The sequence below is a fragment of the Molothrus ater genome, chromosome 9 (genome assembly GCF_012460135.2).
Source record: "Molothrus ater isolate BHLD 08-10-18 breed brown headed cowbird chromosome 9, BPBGC_Mater_1.1, whole genome shotgun sequence".
NCBI lineage: Eukaryota > Metazoa > Chordata > Aves > Passeriformes > Icteridae > Molothrus > Molothrus ater.
The window spans coordinates 30130445-30150526 of record NC_050486.2 but is presented as its reverse complement, the minus strand read 5'-3'; the positions used below and the strand labels follow the sequence as shown (position 1 = coordinate 30150526).

The 20082-nt window shown below is 59.3% G+C and overlaps 1 protein-coding gene across 1 annotated transcript; it reads right to left on the bottom strand.

Moving 5' to 3' along the window:
• Positions 1-837: 837 nt before the first annotated feature.
• LOC118689864 (interleukin-23 receptor-like) lies at positions 838-18999 on the bottom strand. Its single transcript, XM_036388351.2, has 17 exons — positions 18912-18999; positions 18607-18724; positions 18255-18471; positions 17184-17261; positions 15998-16288; positions 15261-15384; positions 14274-14446; positions 13633-13778; positions 12906-13065; positions 12105-12187; positions 11652-11868; positions 9769-9966; positions 8890-8961; positions 7267-7317; positions 5982-6078; positions 5439-5529; positions 838-4308 (listed from the first exon to the last, which is right to left on the bottom strand). The coding sequence occupies exons 3-17, from the start codon at positions 18424-18426 to the stop codon at positions 3724-3726; spliced, it is 2538 nt and encodes an 845-aa protein (XP_036244244.1). The 5' UTR covers positions 18427-18471; positions 18607-18724; positions 18912-18999; the 3' UTR covers positions 838-3723.
• Between the last annotated feature and the right edge of the window lie 1083 nt (positions 19000-20082).

Here is a 20082-nt window from a genome sequence, read left to right as displayed (position 1 = left end):
CCAGGGCTCTCCCAGTGCCATTCTCGTGGGATTTGCCCTGGGAAGGTGGCACTGGGGGCTGGCACTGATGGGGAGCCTGGTGAGGCCCAGCCACAGCCTCGCCTCTCACATCCTCTGCTCTGAATCACCAGCCTGGTTTCAGCCTGAGCTCAGCCCTGGGCAGGGCTGCTCACCCTCCTCCCCAAACCCCACAAAGGCTCAGGGATGGCAGAGGCTCCCCCAGTTCCCATAATTTTTAAGGATTATGCCCAGTTTTGCTGCGAGGCCGCCCCAGCTGCTGCTGGCTTTGCCCTGGCAGGTTTTCAGAAGGGTTCTGCTGAGCCAGGCACTTCTCTGCAGCTTTGCAGAGCCTTGGTCACAATCTGGGCTTTGATCTGCACTCTGTGTGCTCAGAAATCCCCCAAGGCCTGGGTGTTACTGAGCTCTGTGAAACCTCCCTGCCTGAAATCCAATTTTAGCCCCTGCAGTGCCTTTATCTGCCACCCAATCTCTCCACAATTTACTGACAGCCAAGCCCCGGCAGGGTGGGCAGCTGCAAGCACAGAGCAAACCCAGCAGCACCAGGTTACTCAGAGCAGGTTTCTGTCACCTCCAGCTCCTGCTCTTCCCAAGGGGTTCAAGGAGCCTTTGGTGCTGAGGCTTTGCCAGCTGCAGTAACCCAGACTCTGTAGATAAGGAGCAAATGAAGGTCACGCCATCAGTTGGTGACTGAGCTGAGCCTAAGCCCAGCTCTCTGTGCTGCCAGCCTCAAACCAGAATGAATTCCACGTCCTCCTGAATGGCAGTGGCACAAAGGGTTTAAAACTGCAGCTCAGATGCACATTAATACACTATGTATCATGTGTTAAATTTATTTATTGTCTCTTCAGTCTCGTTTCAGGTCAAATCATTTCCAGGCTGACTTTTTGGGGAGGTGAGCAAGTCCCACAGGGGAGCCTCTGGCTGATCTCTGGGGGTGCTGGGATCTCCTTGCCCCTTGAGCTCCCCCTGGTAGACAGAGACACCACAGATAAAAAGAGAATTTTTTGCTCAGAGCAAGGGGCTCGTCCAGAGGCACAACCACTCTCATTTTAGCTTCTCTGTAAGATGATTTTATCTTTTTTATACTTTTTAATATTTTAATCTAAAAATCTCATTTGGAGTTCAGAGCAGGAGTGGGTGCCTCTCTCTGCTCTCCAACCCCGCTGAGCTGCCTGCACCCAATTCCTTATTTCTTTTAACTTGTTCCCTCCTTCCCTTTACATAAAAAAGACCTTTTTTTTTATTATTTTTTAGAACTTTGGTGTTGATGAGACAGCGCTGTGGTGCATCTCTGTGGGTCCTGAAAATGATGGAATTCACTCCTGAGCTGATAAACAGGTGGGAATCTCTGCCACTGGATCCGACTGCCAACGGTAAAACCGAGCTTAAAACAGGAGAGAGAAAATTCTGATTCCAAGAATGAGGGGAATATTTGTAATATTTGAGGGAAGGAGGGAGTCCTGGGAAGTCAAAATAAATGAGCTGGGAGTGACTCTGTGATGGGATTCATGGGATGCCCCATCCTGGAAGTGCTCCAGGCCAGGTTGGATGGGGCTCGGAGCAGCCTGGGATGGTGTTTGGGATCACAGAATCCCAGAATGGTTTGGGGACCCTTAAATCCCACCCAGTGCCACCCCAGCCATGGCAGGGACACCTCCCTCTGTCCCAGGCTGCTCCAGCCCCAGTGTCCAGCCTGGCCTTGGGCACTGCCAGGGATCCAGGGGCAGCCCCAGCTGCTCTGGGCACCTGTGAAATATTCCCTTTATTAGCAGGAATATTCCCTTTATTAGCAGGAATATTCCCTTTATTAGCAGGAATATTCCCTGCATCTCCCAGGGATGAGGGGAGGGTGGCACTGGTGGCTCTTTGGTGTTTGTCCACGCTGGGAGCTGGGAATTCTCCATCCCTGCCCTGCTGCTGGGAGAGCAGGAGCTGTGCTGCTCTGCCCACGGGGATTTTCAGGATTCCTGGGGCTGGAAATGCACCCAGCAGCTCCTGGAGGGCAGGACCAGCCCCGTGTGCTGCCTGGGGAACATTTCCCCCCCGATTTTTGGCAGCTCAGGTGAAAGAACAGCACAAGTCTCAGGATGTGGACTCTGCAAAAACCCTTCCCCACCTCCTGCCTGGGCTGCTCAGAGTCCTGTGGTGTTCTTGTACAGTTTCCTTCCTGCTCAGGCAGCACTCTCTAATTTCATTTTGGGCTCCCTGCCCTGCCACACTCCCATTTCTGGGCTGGTTTGCTGCTTCTGAGGGGGAATCCTCCCCTCCTTGCCAGGTCACTGCTCCTCTGGGCACAGTGACAGATTCCTGGGGCAGGAAGGAACCACCACAGCACACACGAAGGGGTTTGGGAGTGCTCAGGACAAGCAACAAAATGAATCCATTTGTGCAGCAGCTGATGGGGAAATGCTCACAGTGCCTAGGAAAAAAACAATAGGAAAAAAATTTTGGGAATATTTTGTAAATCCCAGAACACCTGGAGATGGTTTCAGGGCTGCTGAAGGAAGGAGGCTGCTGTGTTTTACCAAAGATCCAAATCCATGCTCATGTGCTGGATAAATCCCATTTTCCTGTGCCACACTGCCCTTCCCACAGCCAGGCTGAGGGGGGCCAAGGTGCTGTGAGATGATAAATCCCTCACCCAAAGGGAAGGGTTTGGCCAGGGACCAGTTCAGAGGGGTTTTACATCAGCCTGGCAGGAGGTGGAGGTGTGTTCTTACCTGAGTGGGTTTTTATTGGGAATGGGAGGAAAATGAAATGCAGAAAATATTCCATATTCTTGGTTCCAGACACATAAATCCTCCTTGGTGCAGTGCCTGTTCATCAGGAGCAATCCAAAATATTTTCCACATCTCTGCCAGGATGTCTGAGGGATTTTTTTTATCCACTTTAGCTACAATTAGCTCCAGGAATGAAGTGCTCCAAACATTTAGGAAGGAAATGCTCCAAACGTTTGGGAATGAAGTGCTCCAAATATTTGGGAATGAAATGTCCCAAACCTTTGGGAATGAAGTGCTCCAAACATTTGGGAATGAAGTGTTCCAAACCTTTGGGAATGAAGTGCTCCAAACATTTAGGAATGAAATGCTCCAAACCTTTGGGAATGAAATGCTCCAAACATTTGGGAATGAAGTGTTCCAAACCTCTGGGAATGAAATGCTCCAAACATTTGGGAATGAAATGCTCCAAACATTTGGGAATGAAATGCTCCAAACCTTTGGGAATGAAGTGCTCCAAACCTTTGGGAGTGAAGTGCTCCAAACCTTTGGGAGTGAAGTGCTCCAAACCTTTGGGAATGAAATGTCCAAACATTTAGGAAGGAAATGCTCCAAACCTTTGGGAATGAAATGCTCCAAACCTTTGAGATGAAATGTCCCAAACATTTGGGAATGAAGTGTTCCAAATATTTGGGAATGAAGTGCTCCAAACCCTTAACAGGAGGATGATGCTGAGCAGTAATTGAAGTTATGGCATCCTGCAGGAATCTCCTGCTTGGCATCCCAGAAATCCAAGCTTTATGGGTTTTTTTTTCTTCTGCCAGTGCGAGGTAAGGTTAAAATTGGGATTTGCTGGCCCAAGATTCCCAGGCAGCCCCAAGAACCTGCAGTGGGGTAAGAAGGCAAAATTCCAGCGGGGAGCTTTGCTGCGGCTCTGCCATTGGCAATCCTGGCGCTGACACCGCCTGGGTCCCTGCTCCAGGCTTTATCCCCAGTCCCAGCTCCCCTCAGAGCAGCCCTGCCATGCTCTGGGCGAGGCCGGGTCCCTGTTGGTGGCTCTCAGGCAGGACAGCAGCTCCTCGGGCACCAGCATCTGCTCGGGGCCGGGCTCCCAGCGCTGCTCCGGGACCGATCCATGTCCATGCGCTGCCTGCCCCGGGAACTCCAGGCTGCTGTTGAGCACCAGGTTGATCTTGTCCAGCAGGCACAGCTGGGGGGTCCCTCCCTGCGTGTCCCACAGCTGGGGGACAGGGCTGGTGTAGTCCTGGCAGGAGATTCCCAGCTCTGGCTGCGGGACAGCCGCGGGCGGCTGCGCCGGGCAGATTCCAGCAGCCACGTAGCCCAGAGCGTTCCCATCGGAGAGCTGGGGTTTGTAGGCACCCAGCTGCCCTGGGGCCGGGCTCCTGGGGGCCACCACGCCCCTGGGCACCTCCCTGGGCTCGGCCACCCCTGCCCTGGCCTCGGGGTCCAGGCGCTGCGGCCGCTCCTGCGCCGGCACCTCCTGGACATCGGAGAGCGCGGGGTCCAGGAAGGGCTCCTGGAGGCTGGCGCTGGGGAAATCAGCCTTGTCCTGGGGGAATGAGGATAGATGTGCTACCTCCATCCCAGCTCTGCTCCTCCATCCCAGCCCTGCTCCTCCATCCCATCCCTGCTCCTCCATCCCATCCCAGCTCTGCTCCTCCATCCCATCCCTGCTCCTCCATCCCATCCCATCCCTGCTCCTCCATCCCAGCCCTGCTCCTCCATCCCATCCCAGCTCTGCTCCTCCATCCCATCCCTGCTCCTCCATCCCATCCCATCCCATCCCTGCTCCTCCATCCCATCCCATCCCATCCCTGCTACTCCATCCCATCCCATCCCATCCCTGCTCCTCCATCCCATCCCATCCCATCCCATCCCTGCTCCTCCATCCCATCCCAGCTCTGCTCTTCCATCCCATCCCATCCCTGCTCCTCCATCCCATCCCTGCTCCTCCATCCCATCCCTGCTCCTCCATCCCATCCCATCCCTGCTCCCTCATCCCATCCCTGCTCCTCCATCCCATCCCATCCCTGCTCCCTCATCCCATCCCTGCTCCTCCATCCCATCCCTGCTCCTCCATCCCATCCCTGCTCCTCCATCCCAGCCCTGCTCCTCCATCCCATCCCTGCTCCCTCATCCCATCCCAGCTCCTGGCAGGATTTGTTAACAGCACAGCTCTCCTTAGGGCTTGGGGCAGCCTGGCCCAGGGAGGGAATGGGATGAGCTCTCAGGTCCCTCCCAGCCCGGGGCAGCTGTGCCCACGGAATACAGAAAATGTGGGATTCAGGTTTAAAGCAAATCTCAGCTACTCCAGGCTCCCACTCCCTGGGGAATGATTCCTGAGCAGCTCCCAGTGCCTCAGATCTGGAACCTCTCCCCGTCCCTGCTCCCCACACAGGCTGCCCTCTCCCAGCTAACAGGGAATGCTGCCAGAGGAGATGGCCTCAAGTCGGGCCAGGGCAGCTTTGGGTTGGATTTTTGGGAAAATTTCTTTGTGGAAAGGGCTGTCCAGCCCTGGAGGGACGTAAAATCCCTGTGGATGTGGCACTTGGGGACACAGGGCAGTGCTAGGGGTGGTTGGACCCGATGGTCTCAGAGGGATTTTCCAACGTGGATAATTCTGTAAAGCCGAGCTTTAATCTGAGAGGAAGCAAAGCCAGGAGATCACTCTGCCCTCACCTGGAGTGACTTCACCACGGTGCTGTTCTCCACGTGGGGAAAGTCCTCAAGCATCCACCTTGGCAGGAGGGACACGAGGGTGGCCTTAACCCTTCACAAAAGGCAAAACCAAACCCCAAATGTTACTCCAGTGTGTTATTCAGATATTCCTCATGCAGGATGGAACTCTCTGGGTGGGAAGGACGCATGAAGAACACCTAGCCTTGGAAACCCCGGGCTCCCCATTCTTAAATTTCACCAATTTCATGTTTATTTGGCTTTTTTTTTTGTTGGTCTCTGCCTTACTGTAGAGCACCAAAAGTCCTTTCATACCACAGCCTGATAAATGTGTGATATTGCCCTCAGGCTGAGGCGAAAAGGACTCTATAGAGGATTTTAAAACATCCCAGAAGAAATTATTTTATATTTCTTCTATATACAAAAAAAAAAAAAAAGAAAAAAAACCCCAAACCCCCCAAAAACCCCAAACACCCTCCCCAAAAAAAGGGGTAAAAAGTTCTGAATTGGGAATAAGGAAAGAAGACATGGAGGAGAAAGGAATACCTTTTCCTGACTGATTTTTTAAACATCACAACTGCAAAAAGAATGGATAATCCGACCACGCTGAGGCTCAGGCCCAGGAAAACTCGGATGCCCTCATCTGCAGGGGGATGGAGAGGGAGGAGGTCACGGCCTCGGTGCTGCAGTCCCCCACCATTCACCATTTCCTGCCCCAGCTGCCAGAAATGCTGACGTGAATCCCTCAGCCCGGGCTGGTTTTGCTTTTGGTTTGAGAGCTGAAACAGACCGTGACCTTTACCAGAGGATGTGCCAGCAGAGCATCCCCAAACGGGAGGGAAATGCGGGGACACGTCCCTGGTCCCGGCTGCAGGATGGAGTCAGCCCCTTGCAGGATGGAATCAGCCCCTTGCAGGATGGAATCAGCCCCTTGCATGGGTTAATTTGATATTTCCCAGGGTTTGGCACCTCCCCCTTGGGCTGGGCCGTTGTGTTTTGGCCTCGTTAGAGAGCAGAACTCAAGGATTGCATTCTGTGGGTGCTGCTCATCCTTCCCTGCTCGTGGGGAAAATCTCCTTTATTGGCTCTTGTCAGAACCCAGGACATTCCTCTGGCTGCCCTGGAGGGCTCCAGACCCTGCCCAGGGGGCTCAGAGACCTCAGCACAGAGCCCAGGGACCCTGTGCCTTTGATTGAGCCCTTGGAAAAAACAATTACCAACCTTTATATGAAGAATTACAAATTAAAGGGGTTTAAGTAGAATAATAATTAGTTTGTCAGGGAGTGAAAAATAGATTTTTGGGGTTTTTAGAATGGGGGTAGAGGGCAAGATAAAGGAATCTGGGCCTGTCCAGCCTTTCTCCTTCTTCTTCTTCCTGGCCTCCATCTCCTGCTGTGATGGTGGCACTTTTGCATTGGTTTAGAGCAGAAGCTCAGTGTCTAACATGGGTGATGGGTATTGGGAAGTTATGGTAAATATTGTACAGGTAGTTTTTAGTATAAAAAGGTAACACCACCCCAGGGAAGGCAGAGTGCCTCTGTCTGTCCTGCTGAGCGGACCTGGGCAGGGCAGGAGAAAGAATTTTATAGATAAGGAACAATGAACAACCCTGAGAACGAGAAATGAAGAGCTCTGACTCCTTCTCCAAGAGCTGGGCTGGGAAAAGAGACTTTGTGACACATCTGGGGGTCACTGTGAGCAGCAGAGATTCCAAAAGGCTCTGATCCCCCCAAAGCATCTGGGAGCTCTCAATTCCCGCTGCCAGGAGCTGCTTGGGTGAAACCCGCCCAGGACAAAGCCTGGCCTAGCAAGGCAGAGCTGCCCTCCTTACCCTGGGACATCTCGCTGTAGGCGCTGCCCAGGAGCGGCTCCTCTGCAGGGGCTGCAACAGAGAGAGGGGAAAATGGCTGTGGTTCCTTCAGAGGGCTCTGGGGGACACAAAACCTGCCTTGGTTCTGTATTTTGAGAAAAATAAGCCATGGTGTAACGAGGACAATTAACCTCCCTGGAGCAATGAGTAACTCCAGCCCTGCTGGGCTCTCCACAGTGTCCCCACAGTTAAATGAGGTGTTGATCAAGCCTGTCCCCATCTACAGAACCTCTTCCCTGCACATCCCTCCCTTCCCTCAGCACCCAAAACAAGGATTTATTCCCCCTGGGGAGCTCCATCATTTTTCACAAGCACTCCCAGGTTGTTTAACAGCTTTTCCAGAGAAGTTGTGGACCCCTGGAGTGTCCCAGGCCAGGCTGAACTAGCTTGGAGCACTCTGGAATGGTGGGAGGTGTCCCTGCCATGGCAGGGGTGGCACTGGGTGGGCTTTGAGTCCCTCCCAGCCCAGCCCATTGTGGGATTCTGTGATTCCCAAAGCGCCTGCACCCCTTGGGAATGAATTTCCAGATTATTTCCGTGCAGTGAGGGAAGGTCTGCAGCTGGAGACCCTGCCGTGGCAAGAAGCCTCTTTCTGCTGAAATAAGCAGCCAGCTTTGATCCTGGCCAATTCAGCGATTCCCTTTGATCCTGGCCAATTCAGCCACTCCCTCGGGGTCCCTTGCCCCTGGTTTGGAGCCACAGGGGAGGGCCCTGCCCTGGGGACAGCACCCAGCAGCCAGGGCCGACGCGGGACACCCAGCCAGGAATGTCTGCTCGCATTTCCTGGGAACAGCTCCCTTCGCCAGGGGCTCCTGCAGAGCCACGGGGCTGCTCTGGCCCAGGAGAAACCCCTGAGCAGCTGCAGAGGGCCCATCTCAGGTGGCATCGGAGCCAGGAGCTGAGGGCACCCTCGGGTGTCCCCTCAGGTGTCACCTGCGGTACTTTGGGCTCTGACAGCCCTTGATGGCCCTGCCCAGCCCCACCTGGCCCCTCCACCCCACCCCTGCCCAGGGCGGGATCTATTTAAGCCCAGCCCTGGCCTTGAGCCCCAGCAGGGCTGGGCTGGGCCAGCTCCGGACTCAGACCCTGCTCTGGTGTCACAGCTTGGCCTCACCCAAGCCCAGCTCCGGAGGGCACCCAAAGCCACCCCAGTGATGGAAATGAGGTTTTCCTTCCCCAAACCCTTCCCCAGCGCTGACCCAGCTGCAGATGTCCCTCCCAAAGCTCTGTGCCTCCCACTCCAGGTAGGAAGGGCTGGCTCTGCCCAGCTGCTCCCTGGAAAAGCTCTTTGCTGGATTTTGCTTGATCTGCGACATCTTATTTTGAGTTCTGCATGTGCAACCTCGCTTTTTCTGCCCTGGAAAGGGACAACGACCCCACGGGTGCCTCTGCTGAAGGACAATGAGGCTCTGGCTCTGTGCAGGGAGCAAACGCCAGCTGGAGATGGGTTTGACCCCAACACATCGATTGAATGCATTTTACCCTTTCCCGCCCGGCTCGGTGCGAGGGTCTGCCCCGTTCCCAAGCCGAGGGATCCCCAAGGGGAGCAGCAGCAGTTTCCCACCCGCGGGCAGTCCGGCTCACCTGGGCTGGAGCAGGGGGCGCTGATCCCGCCGGGATAGACCGCGTACAGCCACAGGCGCGGGGGAGCCGCCCCTGCCGGCAGAGCACAGAGCTGCCTTAGAACGGGATTCCGTCCGCTGGGCTCGGCCAGGGGCTGCTGACGGAGCGGTGACAGCAGCTGGGCTGGCCCCTGGGGGGCTGCCGTCCTTCCTGGACCACCAGCTCATTTTTAAATTCATTAATCAATTAATTAAATTCATTTTCTTTCCCTCCCCATCCCCTCCTTCCCCTGGGATCTTCGCCCAGGGACCCAAATCCCACTGTCTGCCCTCAGGTCTCCAACTGCTTCCCTCCTCCTTCCCTAAGGGCTCTTCATGGCCCCACTCCCCAAAAACAAGAGGGCAGGGGCTCAAGCTCAAATGAAGCTGCCTTGATAGTCTGATTCGGATTTATAATCTAATTCGGATTGATAGTCTGATTTGGATTTATATTCTAATCCAGATTTATAATCTAATTTGGATTTACAGTCTGATTTGGATTTATAATCTAATCTGGATTGATAGTTTGATTTTGATTTATAATCTAATTTGGATTTACAGTCTGATTTGGATTGATAATCTAATTTGGATTTACAGTCTGATTTGGATTTATAATCTAATCCGGATTGATAGTCTGATTTGGATTTATAATGTAATTCAGATTGATAGTCTGATTTGGATTTATAATCTAATCTTGATTGATAGTTTGATTTTGATTTATAATCTAATTTGGATTTACAGTCTGATTTGGAGTTATAATCCAATTCAGATTTATAATCTGATTTGGATTTGCAGTGTGATTTGGATTGATAAGGTCCTGAGGAGCTGTGCCCAGCAGAAGGGGGGTTCCTGGCTGTCCTACCTGGGATGTAGGTGTGTGTGTGGTGGGGTGGGATTCTCTCCCAGCTGTACTGCTCCTGCAGGCCGTGCTGGGGGCTGGAGAGCCACTCCAGGACGAACCAGAGCAGGGGGCTCTGGCTGGGCTGGGGGCGCTGCCACCGCACCAGGACCCTGCTCTGCTGCTCAGGCTGCACCTCCAGGGCCTCCGGGGCTGGGAACTCTGTGGGGAAACAGGCAAGGGGTGTCAGTCACCCCAAACTCATCCTCGGACACGGGGAAGGGTCAGCCCAGCCCAGGGCAAATGTGGCTTTCCTGGAAGGGTTTGAAAGCTGAAGGGTGAACAGGAAACTATAGAATATGGTGGGTTTGTATATAAACACCCTCTCTATCTATCTGTCTAAATCTGTCTTTATGTATTGATCTGTATTTCATAGGAATATTCAGATTGGAAAATACCTTAAAGATCAAAGCCACCTCTGCCCCATGTCCCCAAGTGCCACATCCATGTGGCTTTTGAATCCCTGCAGGGATGGGGACTCCACCCCTGCCCTGGGCAGCTGCGCCAGGGCTGGAGAACCTTTCCAGGAGGAATTTTCCCAAATATCCACCCTGGGGCCGTTCCCTCTGCTCCTGTCCCTGTGCCCTGGAGCAGAGCCCGACCCCCCCGGCTGTGCCCTCCTGGCAGGAGCTGTGCAGAGCCACAAGGGCCCCTGAGCCTCCTTTGCTCCAGGCTGAGCCCCTGCCCGGCTCCCTCAGGGATTCTGCAGCCCCTGCCCAGCTCCCTCAGGGATTCTGCAGCCCCTGCCCAGCTCCCTCAGGGATTCTGCAGCCCCTGCCCGGCTCCCTCAGGGATTCTCCAGCCCCTGCCCAGCTCCATTCCCTGCCCTGGACACTCTCCAGCCCCTCACTGTCCTTCCACTGCCTGGCACAGCCCAGGTGGCTGTGGCCCTCCTGGCCAGCTGTGCTCCTCCCCAGCCAGATGTGGAGCTCTGCAAACCCCACACCCTCAGCTCTGAAATGCTTCAGCTGTCCCTGCTTACCAGAAACGTGCAGGGTTCTGATAAGCATCAGAGCTGAGGGAGGTTTTTCCACCTTATTTCTCTTCAGTTTCCTTTTAGTCATGTGTTTGTCCTCAGCCTGAATGGGACTTTCCCCTCCCATTGCTCATTCAGAGACTTTTTTCAGAACTAGCAAAGCGTGGCTGTGGGGGAAACCACAGCCCAGGGCACAGGGACCATAAGGTGGCCCTAAAAGGATTTAAAAGGGTTTTTTTTCCCCCTTCTTTTTCAGTTTGCAAGGACCCAGCTCCCAGTGGGGGCCGGCAGAGGCTGCAGGAGCTGGTCTGGAGCAGAGGAGCAGCCTGGCACCGTTTGCTTTGCCAGCCAACACGGGCAGGGCAAACTTAAAAATGAGTTTGTTCCTGCAGCCTTAGGAGGTGAAGGGCTGAGATTCCAGAGCCTGAAGGGGCTCCAGGAGAGCTGGAGAGGGACTGGGGACAGGGGATGGAGGGACAGGACACAGGGAATGGCTCCCAGTGCCAAAGGGCAGGGATGGATGGGACATTGGGAATTGTTCCTGGGAGAGGCTGGGATGGAATTGCCAGAGCAGCTGTGGCTGCCCCTGGATCCCTGGAAATGCCCAAGGCCAGGCTGGAGCACCCTGGGACAGTGGGAGGTGTCCCTGCCATGGGACAATGAAATGAGCTGGGCTTTAAGGTCTCTCTCAACCCAAACCACTCCAGAATTCCATGATTCCACATCCAGCAGGGGAGCACCTCCAGGGGGCCTGTCTGGAGAGCTCCGTGTCCCCGGTGGAGCGGGCAGAGCTGTGCCGGGGCTCTCCCCGTGCCCAGTCCAGCCTTTCCCCGCAGTCCGGGCAGGATCGGTCCCGGCGGTGCCCCCGTACCTTCCGGAGCTGCCGCCCAGTTCAGGGGGATGCTGGCGGGGCTGGAGGCGCCCTTGGCGTTGCGGGCGGTGACGAGGAGGCTGCGGGCTCCGGGCGGCACCAGCACGGCGCACTCGGTGCCCGGGGTGAGGCACAGCGGCCAAAGCGCTCCCGCGGAGCTCTCGGCGCTCACGGCGTAGCCCAGGATCCTCCCGCGGGCATCCCGGGCTGCCAGCGGCTGCGGGGGAACGGCGGCCGGGAGCGGGGGGATCTGACCCCCACACCCGGCCGGGACAGCCCTGCCCGGCTGGTGCCACCTTTTACCTTGTACCGGGATGGGGATTTGGCTCCCAGCCGGGCTGGCCTTTCCTGCCCTCCCCGCGGCCACAGGGCTCCGCAGCGAGGGCGGCACCGGCGCTGCTCGGGGAGGAGCGGCGGAGCCAAAGCCGCGCGGAGGCTGCCCCGAGCCCTTACCTGGATCAACACCGTCACCTCGTGGCTGCCGTTGGGCAGGGCCCGGCCCAGGCGCCGCCACACGGCGGGAGCGGCGGCGGGGGCTGCGGAGGAGCGGGGACACCGTGAACACACCGGGAATGATACCGTGAACACACCGGGAGTGACCCCGGGAATGACACCGGGAGTGACCCCATGACCCACCGGGAGTGACATCGGGAATGACACACCGGAGGGGACACTGTGACCCACCGGGGGTGACACCGTGACCCACCGGAGGGGACACCGGGAGTGACACCGTGACAGACCGGAGGGGACACCGGGGGTGACACCGTGACAGACCGGAGGGCACCCGGGGCCCGCACCCACCCTTAGCCCCTCCCGGCCGGCTGGCGGAGGAGCGGAGCGGACGGAGAGCGGCGGCGGGCGCGGCTGTTCGGGGTGAGCCCCCCCCGTTCCCCGCCGGCACCGGCACGGGAGGGCAGCGCTGCCCGGGCCGGCCGTGCCAGGCTCGTGACAAAACCAGGAGCTGGCACGGATGGGCGGAGCTGGCTCAGGGTGACCACGATTTGTCGCGACACCTTGGCCGATGTGGTTTTTCCACCAGGGCAGCAAGCAAGGCCCTAAGGACGGTGGGATCTGTTCTGTCGGGAAAGCCCCCCGAGAGCATCCAGCCCAGCCATCCCCAGCGCTGCCAAGGCCGCCACTGCCCCGTGTCCCCAAGTGCCACATCCACAGGCACTTTGAACCCCCCCCAGGGTGGGGACAGCTGTGCCAGGGGTGGCAAATGCCACAGGGGGGTGTCGCCGGCGCTGAGCCCACCTGCCTCGGGGGTGCGGTACAGGAACGGGGGGCTCCAGGCGCTCCAGGGGCTGTGGGCGCTGCCGAGCCGGCACCTGGCCTGGAACACGAACTCGGTGTCGCTCTGCAGCTCGTGCTGCCAGCGGGGACCCTCCGGTGGCACCTTGTCACACAGCTCCACCTGCCAGGGAAGCGGGCGCTGGGGCAGCGGGACACGGCGGCATGGGCAGGACCCGCCCTGTCCCCTCCGGCGCCACCTGCGGGGCACAGCCAGAGCCCCCAGCCACGCTGGCAGCGCCAGCACGGAGATTTTGGGGCTCCTGTGGCAGCGGGGATCCAGGCTCAGCCTTGGCAGCGCACAGGGGCATTCCATCCCTGCCCCTGTGTGGGTTTGGGGTGTGGGTTTGGGGTTTTTTATCTGCGGTGTGCTCTGAGCATCCCCCGGGATTTTGTGCCTTGTCCTTGCAGAGTGGAACGTTTGGGAATATTTGGAATTCCGTCTTTTTGCTCAGAAAGCTGAGCTAACCCTGCCCACGAGGCCATCTGCGGCCCCTCCCAGGTGGCATCAGCTCTGCTGTCCCCAGAGCGGGAGGACGCTCCCTGTGGCCAGGGGTGCCCATTTGAGCAGCGCCAGAGCACAGGGGTGAGTCTGGAACATCCCCAAATATTCCCATTGCCCGCAGGGTCTCCAGCAGGACCAGGACTGGCATCTCCTCCCCGGGGTTGTGAGGGGGGTTTGGGGTCTCACGTGCCACGCCAGGGTGCCCGTGGCCCTGTGCCTCTCCTGGCATTGCACGTCCCTCAGCCGGGTGAGGCTCCTCCAGCGCGTGGTGGTGCTGGCTGGGGATGTGTCCGTGGTCTCGGCGCCCATGGGCACGGGCAGAGTGGGCACCACTGCGGGCACAGAGGGAACAGCAGGGTGGGGACAGTCCCTGGGCTCAGGGGTGTCCCCAGAGTGACACTGCAGGGCAGGGTGGCCAGGCACAGCCACAGCACACCGTGCTGCTCATGGGGAGACAGAGGGATGGATGGATGGATGAGGGACAGATGGAGGGAGGAATGGATGGATGTGGAGGGAGGGATGGATGAGGGACAGATGGAGGGAGCGAGGGATAATGGAGGGATGGAAGGATCAATGGATGGATGGATGCATGGATAATAGATGGAGACATAGATGGACGGATGATGGAGACATGGATGGACAGATGGAGACATAGATGGACGGATGATGGAGACATGGATGGACAGAGGGACAGATGATGGAGACATGGATGGACAGAGGGATGGATGATGGAGACATGGATGGACAGAGGGATGGATGATGGAGACATGGATGGACAGAGGATGGATGATGGAGACATGGATGGACAGACGGACGGATGGCCGTACCGAGCTCCTGCAGGCTGAGGCGCTGAGGGGCCGAGCGGGCAGTGCCCAGCTCGTTGCTGGCCTGCACCCACACCCAGTAGTGGCTGCCATTGTGCAGCTCCCCCAGCAGCACAGGTGAGCCTGCAGGGAAGGTATTTTCTTCCTCATCATCCTCCTCGTCCTGTGCCACCACCCTGGAAGAAGAAGGCAGCCCTGTCAGTGCCCATTCCAGCACCACCCCCCTGCTGGCACGGCCACCCCGGCTCCTGGGGTGTCACAGCTCGTGACCAGGGCACGGCCACCCCCAAACCTGGCATTTGTCACCCCTAAAGCAAGCTGGGAATTCATTCCCTTCCCTGACACTGCTGCTGAGGATTTCACAGTGGGAAGGGAACTCCTTCCTTCCTTTCTGGCTGCATGCTCCAGTTTGACCCCAAATTTAGGCAGGAGCTTTGTCCCTTCTCCTCACAAAAATTCCATATGATGGGATTTAATGCCTTTAAAATTGAGTCAGGAGAACTGACAGCCTGCAGGACTGGTGCCATGGGGACCAGCCATGGCATCCTGGGTTGGGTGTGACATGCCAGGTGGGGACCTTGGTGGCATCCCAGGGTGGCACTGTGGCACACCATGCAGCAGCCAACACCTCTGCTTCAGCTTCAGGCTGGGCTTTGGGCTCTGGGCAGCGTTGGGGTCACCCTCTCTTTACCGCGGAGGGAGCTCCAGCAGCTGGAAGCTGCAGCTTCCCCGTGGTGGGGCTCGATGGGATGTGAGCAGGGCACTGCGGTGAAGCGTGCGGCTCTGGGGCAGGAGGTGACAAAACGTGAGCTGAAGGAAGTGGAACTGGGGCACGGCAGCGCCGCTGTCACCGGGAGCTGCCACCCGGGGATGCCACCGGAGCTGTCACCGGGAGCTGCCACCCGGGGATGCCACCGGAGCTGTCACCGGGGCTGCCACCCGGGGATGCCACCGGGAGCTGTCACCGGGGCTGTCACCCCCAGGTCTCACCTGCGCAGGTGGAGGCTGTGCTGGGTGGGCAGGTGCGTGGTCCGTCCCCGCTCCCAGCTGCAGAGCAGGGACTCGGAGCCCTCGGCGATGGCGCAGCTCAGGTTCCCCGGAGGGTCCGGGGGGTCTGCGGGGAGAGCCCGGGTGAGGGCGCGGCCCCCCCGGCAGAGCCAGCCCGGCTCGGGGGGACACGGGGCACTCACAGCCCGGCTCGGGGGGACACGGGGCACTCACAGCCCGGCTCGGGGGGACACGGGGCACTCACAGCCCGGCTCGGGGGGACACGGGGCACTCACAGCCCGGCTCGGGGGGACACGGGGCACTCACAGCCCGGCTCGGGGGGACACGGGGCACTCACAGCCCGGCTCGGGGGGCCCGGGGGGGACACGGGGCACTCACAGCCCGGCTCGGGGGGCTCGGGGCACGCACAGCCCGGCTCGGGGGGGACACGGGGCACTCACAGCCCGGCTCGGGGGGTTCGGGGCACTCGGGGCACTCACAGCCCGGCTCGGGGGGCTCGGGGGGACACGGGGCACTCACAGCCCGGCTCGGGGGGGACACGGGGCACTCACAGCCCGGCTCGGGGGGGACACGGGGCACTCACAGCCCGGCTCGGGGGGGACACGGGGCACTCACAGCCCGGCTCGGGGGGGACACGGGGCACTCACAGCCCGGCTCGGGGGGCTCGGGGGGACACGGGGCACTCACAGCCCGGCTCGGGGGGGACACGGGGCACTCACAGCCCGCCCGGAGCTCGGTGCCGCACACCACCCTGTCCTTCTGGTCGCAGCGGGAGAAGCAGATGACGGTGGCGAAGGGCAGCTGGAAGCGGCGCAGGTGGAGCCGCACGGCGCCGCCGGGCAGGGCCTGCAGGGAGCCCTCGGCGTGGCTGTAGTTGAGGAGGATGAGGAGCTGCCCTGGCCAGGGGCAGCCCAGCGAGGACTCGCAGCCGATGGAGATGTCGGAGCCCAGCAGCACCACGGGCCCGGGCTCGATCCACACGCGCCCCTTGCACTCCGAGCTCGCAGCACCTGCGCCAAAGCGGCTGGGCTGTCCCGGGGCTGTCCCGGGGCTGTCCCGGGGCTGCAGACCCCGGCAGGGAGAGGATCCCCTCCCTGGGATGCAGCCGCAGCACGGCTGGAGCCCGCAGCCAGGGGATTACAGCCCGCCCTGCTCACCTTCAGCCCCATGGGATGCAGGTAAACCGAGGCACGAGCGATGCCGGGGAGAAATTGTCCCCCCTGAAGGTGGGCAGGCCCTGGCACAGGGTGCACAGGGTGCCCAGAGCAGCTGTGGCTGCCCCTGGATCCCTGCAGTGCCCAAGGCCAGGCTGGACAGGACTGGGAGCGCTCTGTCCCTGCCTGCCCCGAGGTCCCTCCCAGCCAAAGCGGGGCCGGGGCTGGGCTGAGCCCCCCGCCCCCGCAGCAGCGCCCCGGCCCCGCTGACTCATCCCGGCAGCTCAGAAACGGCCCCGTTCCGCCAGTTTCACCCATTTCAGGGCTGCTCTAATATTTAAATGAGTGCAGGGAAATAACCTGCCCTCGGAGAGCTCTGATCCCCCAGATTAGCGCGGCGGGGGCGCTGCCCTTCCCTATCAGATGAAGCTCTGCAGCAGCGCCGGCTCTCAGCGCTATCGGCTCCATCTGCCCTTCCTGGAAAGGGCAGGGCTGAGCCCCGGGGCTGCAGGGACAGGGGCAGAGCTCGGCACAGGGGCTGCAGGGCCCTGGGAATGGCCCCGGGAGCCTGGGAATGGCCCCGCTCCAAGGAGGGGAGAGCGGAGGAGAAGGAGCTCAGGGCAAGGGACCCCCCAGCAACGCTCCCCTCAAAGCCCACAACTCTGGAATTGTCCTGTTCCCACCCCAAATCCCCCGCGGGTCCAGGGCGTTGCTCGGGTGCCATCCCGGTGGCCCTGTCGCCGTCACTCACCTGGGCACAGGCAGCAGAGCAGGACGGACAGCACCAAAGCCTGGCGGGCCCCCGCCATGGGCTGGGCTGCGGCATCGCCTGAGGGGCAAAAAACCATGGAGCGAATCCTGCTGGGAGCAGCGGGACGGGGAAAGGCGGTGTGGGACCGGGGCAGGGAGAGCTGAGCAGCCCCGCCTCGGAGAGGGTGGGACCGGGGGCAGGGGGCGCTGCCCGGAGCCCCCCGGTGCTGCCGGCGGGGCTGGGCTGCCACGGGCACAGCGGGGATGGGGACGCTCCGGATGAGCCCCCGAGGGTCAGGAGCAGCTGGGAAGCGTGGAAGGGCTGGGGGAGCTGCTCAGCCTGGAGAGGAGGGGCTCGAGGGGGGCAGATCCTTGGGGAGGGATGTTTGGGGGGGGTAAAGGGCAGCCAGGCAATGGCCCAGGGACAGGACAGGAGGCAACGGGGTCAGGAAATCAGGACATCCCAACTTAACCTTAAAAAAAGCTCTTTAAATGTCAGAGTGGGGCTGCTGCCCTGAGGGCTGGTCCTGCAGTCTCCATCCCTGGGGCTGCTCAGACACGTTTTTATGGCATAGAAACTCCCTGTTTCCACAACATCTTTCCCACAGGTCCTGCCCAGGCTGAGCCAGGCTCTTCCCAGCACTGAACCCCTTGAGACAGTCCCAAAATCCCAGGTCAGGCCTTCCCACCCTTTGCCTGCATCCCACAGTTGCTCAAATTTTCCCCTGCTCCCTTTGCCTCCCTCCACAGCCTCTCTGGGAGAATTCCCACCAGCCAGGAGAAGCAATCCCAGCCTCACCAGCCTCGTGGGGCTGGGTTTGGGGCTGGAACCAGCACCCACGGCCCAGACTGGTGAGGAGCAGGGAGATGCAGCTCCCGGAGGAAATTGCTCCTTTCCAACAGAAGCATCTCCCTGGAAGCATCCCCTGGAGCTGGGGTGGCCACAGCACCCCCCAGGCCCCTCTGGGGTCGCAGAGCAGATCCCAAACCAGCCCTGCCACCCCCATTCTCCTGCCTGGGCTGAACACCCAGCCAAGCCCACGCTCCCTTATTTCCCTTCCCCATGCAATACCTGCTGTCAGGAATGGCAAGTTTCCCTGGAGGGAGGCCAGAGTCCTCAGTAAAAGCTCCAAAATGCTGTTTTTCAGCCCAAACCAGGCCAGCAGCAGCAGCAGCAGCGAGTGCTCTGGTGCTTCTCGTGCGGGGTGAGGTGACCTGGTTTGGTTTTGGGGCTGATCAAGCATTCATCGTGGCTGAGTCAAACCTCAAGTGCCTCCCTATTACCTGACCTACAAAGAGAAGCTGTCAGTTCCCAAGTGCCCACGAGCCTTCTGCAAACCAGGGCAAATGAAAAAATGCATTGGGGTCCTGTGAGAAGAACTGGGAACTCTAAATCTGCCCAGCTCTGCCTCCTCTGGAATCACCTTTGTGTTTTTATTCCAGTTTAGAGGCGTTTGCAGAGTCCAGAGCCAAAGGAACGAGGCCATTTGGAGATGCTGGGCTTTGAGCTGCTCTCTGGTGAAGCCTCCTGGTGCACTAGGGCTGAGGAAATGGGAATTCAGCAGGAAGGGAGAAGCTGCTCCACGGTGCCAACCCAAATCCCACGGAACCTTCCCCGGGGGCCGTGCCAGGAGGGACAAACGCAGGAGCAGCGGGTGAGGAGCAGCAGCTGGGACATTTTGGGGTTAAATGCAGGGGCTGGGAGCTGGGCAAAGCAGGGAATGCTTACCTTGGCAGTGCTCAGGACGTGTGGAACCACCGGGAGCTGCAGCAGCCGCGCAGGGCACACAGAGCAGCCGAGTTTCCCTCCCGCTCTGAGTCAGTCCTTGGGAAAACCCAGCGTCCCCTCGAGGGGAAGGGGCACCTGGGCGTCCTGGCGGCATTTTGGGCTCAGCCTGGTGGAGCTGAGTCGTTCTGGTCTCCTCGGGAGCGCGGCAGAGTCCTGGGTGCTCTCAGGGAAAGAACTTCTGCCGATCCCAGAGGCGTGCAATGAAAAGCCCGTAAGGAACGGGGGTGTTCTCAGCAGCACTGAGAGCCACCCCTCGGTGCCACCCTCTGCCACCCCCTCGGTGCTCGTGCTGTCCCCAGCGCCGGGGATGCTCCGGGGATGCTCCGGGGCTCTGCAGCCCCGGCTCCCTCCGCCGCTCCCGCAGCCCGGCTCGGCAGAGCCCGGCGCTTCCTTCCCTCGCCTCTTCAAGAGTTAAACCTCAAAAACAGCGTTAACCTCATTAGACACTGCAACCACAGGAAACCCCGCACTGCTCCCGCCTCTGCCTCGGGGAGGAAATGTCGGGGAACAGAATTCACCCCCCGGGCAAGGCAGAGCCTCCCGCTGCCAGCGAGCCCCGGCTGCTCCGGGCTTTGCCTGATCCAGGGGGATTTTTTGTGGAAGGGAGAGCTGGCACCTCGCTGGGTGGTGCGGTTATGTAATGCATATAATGTAGATAATGTGTATAATGTATATAACGTACATAATGTATGTAATGTATGTAATGTGTGCCGTGTGGCGGCAGGAGCGGCTGGGTTTGGGTGGTTGCACACACCCCGAGCAGGACCGGGGGGTTCAGTTGTTTTGTTTTAGTGGGAATCTCACCTTTGGGATGTCCTGGAGTGCCCAATGCCCGGGGCACACAGCTGGGGCTGCCCGGCCAGCGTGCACATCTGGAGCCAGCTCGTCTCGTGTGGGGGAGGACAAGCACATCTGGAGCCAGGGCAGCACATCTGGAGCTGCACAGTGCGAGGGGATGTGGAGTTCTCCCGGGACAGGTGAGAGCTGCGGGTTCCTGCATTCCCAGCCCCATCTCCCGCTGCCCTCGGACCGACTGCGTCCTCATCTCCTCCTGAGCACCGGGGCTGCAGCTCAGAGCTCCCCGGGCAGCGGGGCCGGGCTCACACCCGGC

Excerpts from the sequence above, each read along its gene's own strand:
- LOC118689864 (XM_036388351.2), bottom strand. The coding sequence starts at position 18,426 with ATGCTTGATCAGCCCCAAAACCAAACCAGGTCACCTCACCCCGCACGA. Across the intron at positions 15,385-15,997 it reads CACCGAGCTCCGGGCGGGCT|ACCCCCCGGACCCTCCGGGG; the intron begins GTGAGTGCCCCG and ends CTCTCCCCGCAG. Across the intron at positions 7,318-8,889 it reads CGCCCCCTGCTCCAGCCCAG|CCCCTGCAGAGGAGCCGCTC; the intron begins GTGAGCCGGACT and ends TCTCTGTTGCAG.